Genomic DNA, 9,914 nt, shown 5'->3' on the forward strand with positions numbered 1-9,914 from the left:
TAGCAGATTAACAATTAGAGGCTCTAAGGTTGTGGTTAGTCTAAAACTGTACCTCAAATAAAGAGTTGTCAAAATTTAAAAGAGCATTTAATTTCATTATTGCATTGGATCTCAAATTCTCAGACCGAGGGTCTGTTTTTTTTTGTCAGCAGAGTGAGGGCAACATCCACAGAATGAATTGGGTGGAAGGAAGGGAGTGAGTTGGTGTTGCAGCAGTTATTTTTCTCATGATGACTGTGACCCACAGGGTAACTAACTAAATTAACTTCATCCAGGGAAATTAAGTAGATTGTTTACTAAGTAGGGTGCCCCCCCCAAAAATTCACAAAGTCCTCCAAAGCAGTGGAACCACTGTATTTTGTCGGGAACACCTATGGGGCAAATTGTAATTGATAGTAGCACTTGCTCAGAATGCATCAGACACGAACTGTTCAAGCAATTCTGACACACTCTGTCACCTAACTTGGCTTTTGTGGTTTTCTCAATGGATTAACCACCTGGAGCAGCTGAAACTCTAAGGGAACTTCCTTTTTTTTTTTTTTTTTTTTTAATGTCTACTTTTTTAAAAAATTTATTTATTTTTATTTATTTTTGGCTGTGTTGGGTCTTTGTTGCTGCGCGGGCTTTCTCTAGTTACGGCGAGCAGGGGCTACTCTTCGATGTGGTGTGCAGGCTTCTCATTGCGGTGGCTTCTCTTGTTGCGGAGCACAGGCTCTAGGCTCACGGGCTCAGTAGTTGTGGCTCGCAGGCTCTAGAGCTCAGGCTCAGTAGTTGTGGCGCACGGGCTTAGTTGCTCCGCGGCATGTGGGATCTTCCCGGACCAGGGATCGAACCCATGTCCCCTGCATTGGCAGGCGGATTCTTAACCACGGCACCACCAAATATCCAACAGAATAGGTACACACAATGAAAATGTTCTTATCAGTAGCCATCTAGATTATTACAAAAGGAAACAATTACAAACCAACATGATTTGTAGCTAGGAGAGGCTAAAAGCAGTCAATTGAAAGTGAATATTTAAAAAGTTAAATCCAGTCTGCAGGCAACTGAAGGGCTTGCAAACCTCAAATATGCAAAGATCTGAAATACTAAAGAGTAAAATAAAAATATCCACTGTATAAATAATAGGTACCAGTTCTCCAATTTTGAGGATTTGGCGGGGGGCGGGGGGGGACTTGAGTTCATCCAAGACTCTTGTATTAGCAGGAATACCACCTCCTACACCTCCTCACAACAATCACATAAAGTGTAATTACTGCCCCCATTGTGTGGGTAACCGAACTGAGTATCCAAAGAGCCTAAGTAATGTGCCCAAGTTCACACGTCTAGTGGAAACAGAGGAGCATAGGAACCCAGGCTGCGAGACCCCCAGGTGCTCTTGGCTGCTACCTTGGTGAGTTCAACCTCATCACACCACGTAGCTTTTGTATGTTTAAAGTTATTTGGGCTAAGAGACACAGAAGAGGAACAATTAGAGGCTCTAAGGAAAAAAAGCTGTCCTGGCCCCAAAAAGGCTAGTTCCAGACTCACGATACTAGATGCCACTGCTTTCAAGCTTTTAGTCTATAATCAAGCCATATTGAAACCAGATTTACAAGCTCTTCAGAGGAGAGCTTTGTGATTTTCTAAAGCAGACATGTTTGGTATTTTAGGAGGGAGGTCAAACCCCCTATGGTGCAGTGTTTTTAATAAAATCAGTTCAGCAGAAATTAGAGACACACCAGTCAATTTCTAGGAAGCCTCTGAGACATTCAAAATAAGGGAGGAAAAATCACGTAAAAGATGTAACCGCGGGCAGATCGATTTTTTCAAAAGGGGCAGAATGTTTAAGGGGTGTACATACAGAAACATCATGGCAAATTTGGTCCCATTTGTCTCTGGTTTGGGCAAATTTCCACTTAGAAAGGGAAAATTACTTTTGGGGGGAGTTCTATGTCAATATTAAACAAGGACCGTTCCCGGTAAGGCCAGCCGTGTCCTGACACCTCAGAGTAATGGCAAACATCTCTATGAGGGAAAGACAAACAAATCCATCACCATCCTTACATCACCGAATCAGCTGGGTCATTATTTCATGAAGGGTCCTTTATCTCCGCTCTTGGCAACCTCTACACTCTCGTAGGGAACCAAAAGTAGACACTATATTTAGTTCTTAGAAAAATCAAAGTGGAGAAACCTGCAATATTTTCGTCAGAAGTCCAAGTTATGTGCAGATCCGACTTTAAAACTGGTGGCAAGAACGTGTACAAATACTAAATAAGGAGATAGCAAAGGGAGAGGGTTTGTTATTACGGAAAGAGACAGGCTCCGCCTATTACGTGGCTACAACTTGAGGACACCCTGAACACAGAGCCACCGTCCCATCAACAGGGAGGTGTAAACAGCCTCCTTTCCGGAAGAACGAACAGGAAGCAGCTCAGCCCAAACAGAAGCACGTGGAGACACTTTGTATTCACCTGCCACTAAACTTCCGTGATCTTAGCACCAGCCCAGACACAGGCCTTCCTGGAGGATGGAATTCACTGATTTCAAAGTGTTTCCAAGAGTATAAATTTCAATCCTTCACTGTTCTTTTTATTTCCTAATGAACTCCTGAGTTCCTAGTTAACTGGTATTTGGAAGAAATGGGGTTTATAAAGAATAAGAGCAGGGCAAGCCAGGGAAGAGGCCACTTCAGAATCATGGGACTTGCACGACGCGCTCCCTGACATGAGAATGCAGAAGGGGCAAGAAGTCTTTCAACCTTCAGGCTACAAAATTACTGTAATTTGATCTAAAGCTTGGAAGAGGCGGTGAGGGTGGAAATTTCACCCACTGGCCATTTTGATCCATTCTCTTCTCTTAGGTTTGGAGAGTTAGGCCCCAAAATTCTTTGGCTCCCTCAAAAATTGACACACATAAAACTTAATACCTTTTATAAACTGTAAGTCATGCGTGCAAGAATTGTCAATCTCAAAAAGCACAATACGAATGCCATTTATTAAAACGCGTATTTATTCCATAGCCTAATTTGTTTGGGGCTGTGGTCCATTAGTTACTAAATAACCTAGGTATTCATTTTTAGACTAGTCATTTCAACTCAGATTCTTCCATCAACTGGGCGACTGCACCTGTCTTCTTAAGGGACCCAAATTATACTGATCATAAAATATCCCAGAAAAAAATGCAAAAAATCCTTTAACATTCGTGAAAGAAAACCCCACATGTACTCAAATATGCAGGCTATATGTTAATTTTTAAGCAAAAGTTTCAAATATACAAAAGAATTGAGAAAAGAACCTACAAATTATTCTCACATTTAAGATAACAAAGACCCATCTGGGGGGAAAAAGTAAACAAATGTGGCATGGGTTTAAATTCAGGCTGGGCTATATTGCCGAAGTCCTCCAGGAGTGGAAACACTGTTACATAGTGTGTTAGTGGCTAAAATCAAGTCTATTTGATTATATTAATAAAAGAATCATTTGGGGAGGAAACTGTTATTTAAATCTCGATATATATAACGTTCACTCTTGAAAATCTTTCTGAAGATTAAGAAGTAAAAAACAATAATAACACTGTGTGGAAGGAAGGCTTAAAAACTAGGAACATGGTACAATCATGTTTGGCTAATTTGGGGTCCAAAATATTTAATTAGGTTTGAGACAGAATAAACTGATGAATTAATAAGTAAAAGTAGACAGTGACTAACTTTACCAAAAAAAAAAGTTTCGTTTAGTAAGCTTTTTTCCTTTTTTGATTGGAGGTAGACACATTTAAAAACGTATTCCAGAGCACGTAGATCAAGTTGATAAATACCACTCTTTGCTAAGGCAACTTCAGAAATTGATCAGTGATATCTGACCTGGTATAAGTAAGTTTCTGATTTCTATTAGATGAAAGTTAAAAACCAGCATTATCTTAATAAAAAATTGTGGGTAAGACACTGACACACGTGCCATGTAAGAACAAACGAGATCTTGGTCTTGTTTAAAAAAAATAAAAATAAAAAGTTAAGCCAAAATCTATAGTTGAGATCCTACTCTGGGCAATGATAGGTCTTCATTTGTAATAATTAACATGTAGTTCCTTACCTTTCCCGCTTAGTTTTTAATTTATAACAAGACACCGCTAAATTTCAGACAAAAAAAAAAAAATATATATATATATATTTTTTTTTTACTCTCTATGATAAATCAAGATGTAGGAGCTTACATAGAGCACACTTTCTTTTATTTAAGTACTCGATTCCAGCTCCCTCTGGATGCAAATAACCCTGGTAACAGTGTACAGAGTCTTCTCTTTGCTTTTTATACTTTTAAAGCAAATAATACATTTTGTCTGTATTTAAGTCTGTGCAAATAATCCTTCAGAAGAAATATCCAAGATTCTGTTTGCAGAGGTCATTCTATCTCTCGAAGGTCATGACGCGAGTTTGTTTCTCTTCAGATAAAGTGCTCCCGTCCAGCAGAACTCAAAGGGCCCCAGAAGTCGAGTTCCGTGAGACCCCGTCATACGAACTCCAGCTTCCCGTGCCCACTGTACATGCCCCAGTGCACAAGCGACAGGATCCGGTCGTGGCTGAGATCAGCCTGTCTCATCTTGTCGCAGGTCAGACAGCAGTTCTCGTGGCCGGTCACGGGCACCATGTGCTCCAAGTCCAGCTTTGCCACCTGCCCCGTTTTGGAGCGGTGTCCGTGAAGGCTGTAGTGCAGACGGGACAGCATCTGCTGCCGCTGGTCCTGCAGCCTCCTGCTCTCGCTCTGCAGCATCCTCAAGGCCAGCATAACCAGCAACACCAGGATGAGCCCCCCAGCGATGGGAACGGCGATCACCGCCGCCCGGAACCACAGCTCTTTGGAGGACGTCAGCTCCTGCACTTTGGTCATGAGGTTTCTGCTCCCGTCGTGCTGGTGCCTGTTCCCTTGTCCTAAAGGGACACAAGCAAAATGATCAAGCCCTCCTGGAGATATTCGCGAGTTTTCAACGGGGCACCCCATTAAAGAGAAGCTTACAATTCGATCAACACTTAGAACAGGAATGCCGCCGGTGTGGCAGAGAAGCTTCCAAAAACACTTGTTTGCGAACTGTCATTACTGATTAGTAATGGTCTCTTAGTGGCTTCAAAATGTTGGAAAAACAGGCAAAACCTATTATGCAGACAGACATCTAACGCTCACGCAGACACGAAAGCTACCCAGTAGAGATGCCCCTTTGCGCCCAGCCATGCTTCTCCCTCTGCTATCCCTAATTACATTAACAACAAAATCAGTAGCAGGCAGGCAAAGTCATGGCTATCACAAGCCTAGAGACCAGGCAAGGGTTCGGTCAGAGGGCTTCTCCCTACCTGAGGCCTCCCCCTTGGGAGGGGCGAGGACGTCCTGCAGCCCCCTGTAATTGCACATGTCCTCGTGGCAGCACTCCAGCGTGGGCGCAGTGCTGCCAGAGTGGTTGTGGACCTGTCTGGCTTGGCAGACGTCTGCTGTGCTCGCGAGAGAGTCCAGGCAGCCATGCGTGAGAGGGGAATTTGTGTTCTGAGGATCAAGAAGTCTGGAGAAGCAGGCGCTCAGCTCAGATTTACACATATAACCAGTAGCTACGCAGTGGGCGGCGTCGCAGTAGCACCTGATTTCACCTGAAAACAAGGGGAGACTGCATCAAACTGCTTCAGAGACCAGATGAGGCATCCGCTCAAGCAACTGCTAAACCCGCAACCTCGAAGACACTCACTTTAGAGAACATTCAGCTGAGGGCTTCGAAGGGCAGTCCACGTGGACGGGGAAAGCCCTTTGTGCAAGCCGGTGCTTGAATCCCAAGCCAGGGAAATATCATCTTAGAAATGTATTAATCCACGTAGCAGAGAAAAGTTCAATTTAGGATACAAGTTAGCAAATAATGAAAAATAACACTTTTGTTTCTGAAGCAAAATAATCATCACCATGATTTCTCCTACCGTAAGGTAAATTACATTATTTACTCATTTAATCCTACGTGACCGTACAACATGAAATGCTAGGCTTTTAGATTCTGTCAGTTAAGTATTTGATCGCAGCTGCTGAATTGGTTACTACCTCAAAGGGCTGCACCGAGATGTAAGAGCTTTAGCTAACACCTCATAAAGCTACTAACTAGAAACACAGCAATCTAGAAGTTGCTCTGGTCAGGGGGTCTGAAAACTATGAAACTGGGTAGCTATTTGCAACCTCTCTAGAAAAGGCAAACTTTGCCTATAAAGATCTACGCATGCAGGGGAGCTTTTAGTCAGTATATTGTAAAACAGGAACTAGGCAGTTTACAATTAGTGGTTTGCTTGCCAAAGTCAATTTCTTTCAGCCCAAATGGAAAGGCATAAAACTGAGAGCAGGGAGGAGGGGGTAAAACTGCAAGGCTCACTACCCACCCCCCACCCCCCCCACCCCAGACTCCCCAGTTTTATGGGTAATTCAACATGGGATCTACAAGGGGAAACATTGAAACTGAAAAGCCTCTGCTGGTTGAATGAAAAATCCTTAAGGGAACCTCAAATTTTTCTACAGGAAGTGATTAAAAGTTTCCTTTATAAAACTTAGTTTGTGAGTTGCAAGTCACAGCGCAAGAGCTGAGGCTTCCACGTCAACTTCTCGTTGAACTAATCTGGCTCTGGGAGCGCTCGCTCACACGCTATCTGACCCGGTGGACCGCGGCCACTGTCACCTGCCCCGGCCGAAGCTGCTGTGAACTGAACTCGGGTACACACCTCTCCCCAGCTTCCTCATCTGAAGTTCGGCCTGGTTACAGAAACCGCCGCCCTGAAATCGAACACCAACACCAACACGGGGCACTACCGCTTTACAAACCTCTTCCCAGCCTCGCCTTTCTTCCTCCCTCCTCCCGTGAATGCCTGAGTAAGAGGTCTCATTTAACTATCTGTCCAAATTCCAGGCCACCGGACCGAACGCTCAGCTTTCAGCAGCGTCTGCTAATGCTCCAGGTCTAAAAAACCAGCCAACTAAACACAGATCTTTGGCAACCTGAGTGCCACCACGCAAAGCCGGAGGTCTTGCTCCTGTCCTGTCTTGCTGCTTTCCTGGTCTGGGCCCAGGTCCCTTCTCCAGTAAGTAGGACCTTCCAGTCAGAAGCCTGCTTTGCAGAAGTTCTTTTACTCCTCTTTCCAAGCTTGCTCGCTCTTTCGCATAAAGCTCACCGGACTTAAGTGGTGATGACTGCAGATCCCTAAGTCTGACAATTTCCACATACAGATTGAAAGCAGACACAAAACAGATTAAAAGTCAGTTTTGATCCCAGTCACTTCAGACCTCGTGCAGAAAAAAAGAAAGCTGAATACAGCAGAATGCTGCTTCAATGTTTACGAGAGCCTATTTGAAAGACTATATTTTCAGTGACCTAAAACAGTCTAATAAAATTTTGACAGGTAACTAGGAAAGCTCTAACAACTTTTTTTTTTTTTAATTGGAGCCACATTTGAGCAAGTTGAATGGACTTTTGTGTTACTGTATTAAAACTCTATTTCTGCCGTTTCATAAAGTTTCTTCCTGTGGCACGTGGAAGGCCAGGAGGGGACTGGTATTTTGAAAGAGGGAACAATGCTCTTCTGTCTGCCCCCCTTTCTAGTTACTGTATGCGGTGATTAAACAAAAATGTCTGCTTCAGTCCGGACGGCTACAGGAGAGACTGCGGGCTTCTTCCAAAGCTTTTGAAGTCCGCAGCAGTCAGAAACCTCTGATCCCCTAATTATGTCATTATCAGGCACATAGTTTCGGTATCTGCGACTTATGTCAGCCGCAGTCCGGCCCCGTTCGGCCGGCCTTTGATAGGGCCAGGAGGCTCCCCTCTGCACGCCGCGAGGGCTGTTATTTAGGGTTGATTACAGCCTTCCTCGCAAAGTAAATAAATACTGTAGCACATCATCCTCGCTGGCCTGGCTTATCCTTCAACCTCATGCCTGCTACATGGCAATTAGAGGAAAGGGGGCGTGGGATGCGGGGTGGAAAATGCTAAAAATGCTTCCTATTTTCTAAAAAAGTATCTGTTCGCAGAGTAAACACCAGGGAGAGTTCCTGGCGAGGGAGGCTCGGGGACCTTGAAACCCAGAGGCAGTTTGGGTTATTCTGACCAAAACGGCGAAAACCTGCAGGAAAAAAAAGAAACTGACCGCTGCTTTTTTTTTTTTTTTTTTTTGAGTACCGTTTATAAAATATGAGGTGAGTGGGAAACACGACCGCTGACAGAGCCCACACCTCCCAGCCCCTGAGAAGCGACACAGCCCACACTCCTGCACACACGCACGCCCCTCGGACGGCACACACGCCCGCGGGCTCACAAGCACCCTCGCTCGGGGAGACACACACACACACACAGTCACGGACAGAGACACTGCAATACCGACACGCACTCGCAGCAGAGACAGACACACTCAAATACAGAGCCGCGCAGACCACCGAGACACACACTCACGACGGAGACGCGCACACGCGGGCACAGAGCGACGGGGGCGGGGTCCGCCGTCCCTCCCGGCCGCCTCCGCCCCACACTCGGGCCCCGCTCCCCGGCTGCAGCGCTCGGAAGTTCACGACGGGCCGACCTGCACAAACACTCTGACAACCACTCGCCCGCAGGCTGTCACTCCACCTCCGCGCGTCGGGCCCGGGACACCCGGGGGCGGCCGCGAAGCCACCGCCGCGACTTCTAAGGACGGGCAACTTGTCGCGACCTGCGGGCCCCGCGCGGGAGGCCACCTCCCCCGCCGCTAACAAAGCCCTGGCGGCGGGCGCCCCGGGACCCCGCGCGCCTCCCCGGGGAGCGCGCGCCCCGCCGGCTGGCCGGCGGGCACCCACCTTTGGTGAGCAGCACGGCCATGGCGCAGAGTTCGAGCTGCAGCCAGATGAAGATGTAGCTGGAGTGGCGATCCATGGACGCCCCCCACGGCCGCGGCGCCCCCGCCGGCTCCCGGAGCCGCGGCGCAGCTGCAGCCTACGGCTCCCGGCGCGCGCAGGGCATGGGTGCTGCCCGGGGCGCGGGGCCGGGCCGCGGCCGGAGCATGGAGCGCGGCTGGAGGGCGCGCGAGGCAGGGTCCGACTCCGCAGAGCGCGCTCCTCCGCTCCGCCCGTTCGGCGCGGCGATCGGGGTGGGCGCCCGGCTCCGCTCCCCGCTTTCGGCCGGCCACTCGGCGAAGGCGCGAGCACCGGAGCGCGCAGACACCGCCCGCCGCGAGCTGCCGCCTACACCCGCCCGGATCAGGCCGGCTCCTCGCCGTAAATAGCGCCCCGCGCTGGGAGCCGGCCCGCGCCGCCCCGCCCCGCCCCGGCCCCGCCCCGGCCCCGCCCCGGCCCCGCCCCGGCCGCGCCGGCGCCGTCCGATTGGCCGCCGGGCTCCAGCCGCCCCTCCCGCAGCCGGGGGGCGGGGCCGGGCGCGGGCGGAGGGCGCTGCCCCGCGGCTCCGAGCGGCGCCGGCGTCTGGGCTACGGCGGGCGCCGGCCGTCTCCCGCGCTCCCCCTCGCGGAGGCCGCGCGCCCGTGACCTTCGGGAGCGGCGGGTGGAGCCGGGCCTCAGGCCCTGCTTCGGGCCCCCTCCTCCGTGACCCTCACCGCCCTGCCTCGGGCCGGCGTGCGCCAGCGCGTGGCTTCCTTTTCGTTCCCCGAAACTCGCGAGGGACCCGCGTGGCCGCCTTCGGACCCCTCCCGCCGCGCGGCGCGCCTCGGGAGGCCGGGGGAGCGGGGGCGGCCGCCGGCGTGGGCCCCGCGGGCCGGCGCGCGCCCGGGGAGCGGGGCGGGAAGGGGGCGCGTTCAGCCCTCCCCCCGCCCGCTCCGCGCGTCCGCCCCGCCGAGTGATCAATAAGGCCCAGACAGACGGGCTGTTGATGAGCGGGAGCCGCCGAGTTCTCCCGGGTAGACGGGCCGAGTAGCCGGCCACAGACACTTAACGAAAATTAGCAAATCC

General features: G+C 49.6%; 1 protein-coding gene across 2 annotated transcripts; it reads right to left on the reverse strand.

Moving 5' to 3' along the window:
- Window positions 1-2,976: 2,976 nt before the first annotated feature.
- On the reverse strand, window positions 2,977-9,229 carry BAMBI (BMP and activin membrane bound inhibitor). 2 transcript variants are annotated; one of them, XM_068562831.1, is made up of 4 exons: window positions 8,814-8,920; window positions 5,710-5,811; window positions 5,327-5,614; window positions 2,977-4,909 (listed from the first exon to the last, which is right to left on the reverse strand). In XM_068562831.1, the coding sequence occupies exons 3-4, from the start codon at window positions 5,562-5,564 to the stop codon at window positions 4,491-4,493; spliced, it is 657 nt and encodes a 218-aa protein (XP_068418932.1). In that variant the 5' UTR covers window positions 5,565-5,614; window positions 5,710-5,811; window positions 8,814-8,920; the 3' UTR covers window positions 2,977-4,490. The 2 variants fall into 2 exon arrangements, with proteins under 2 accessions (XP_068418932.1, XP_068418924.1); XM_068562823.1 differs by lacking the exon at window positions 5,710-5,811 and having other exon boundaries at window positions 8,814-9,229.
- Window positions 9,230-9,914: the final 685 nt, after the last annotated feature.

Source organism: Eschrichtius robustus, chromosome 1, assembly GCF_028021215.1.
Source record: "Eschrichtius robustus isolate mEscRob2 chromosome 1, mEscRob2.pri, whole genome shotgun sequence".
In the NCBI taxonomy this organism is placed as follows: Eukaryota; Metazoa; Chordata; class Mammalia; order Artiodactyla; family Eschrichtiidae; genus Eschrichtius; species Eschrichtius robustus.

Coding starts and splice junctions, on each gene's coding strand:
- BAMBI (XM_068562823.1), bottom strand. CDS start 8,889: ATGGATCGCCACTCCAGCTACATCTTCATCTGGCTGCAGCTCGAACTC. Junction 5,615..8,813: donor GGCCGTGCTGCTCACCAAAG/GTGGGTGCCCGC, acceptor CCTTGTTTTCAG/GTGAAATCAGGTGCTACTGC. Junction 4,910..5,326: donor TCCCAAGGGGGAGGCCTCAG/GTAGGGAGAAGC, acceptor GTGTCCCTTTAG/GACAAGGGAACAGGCACCAG.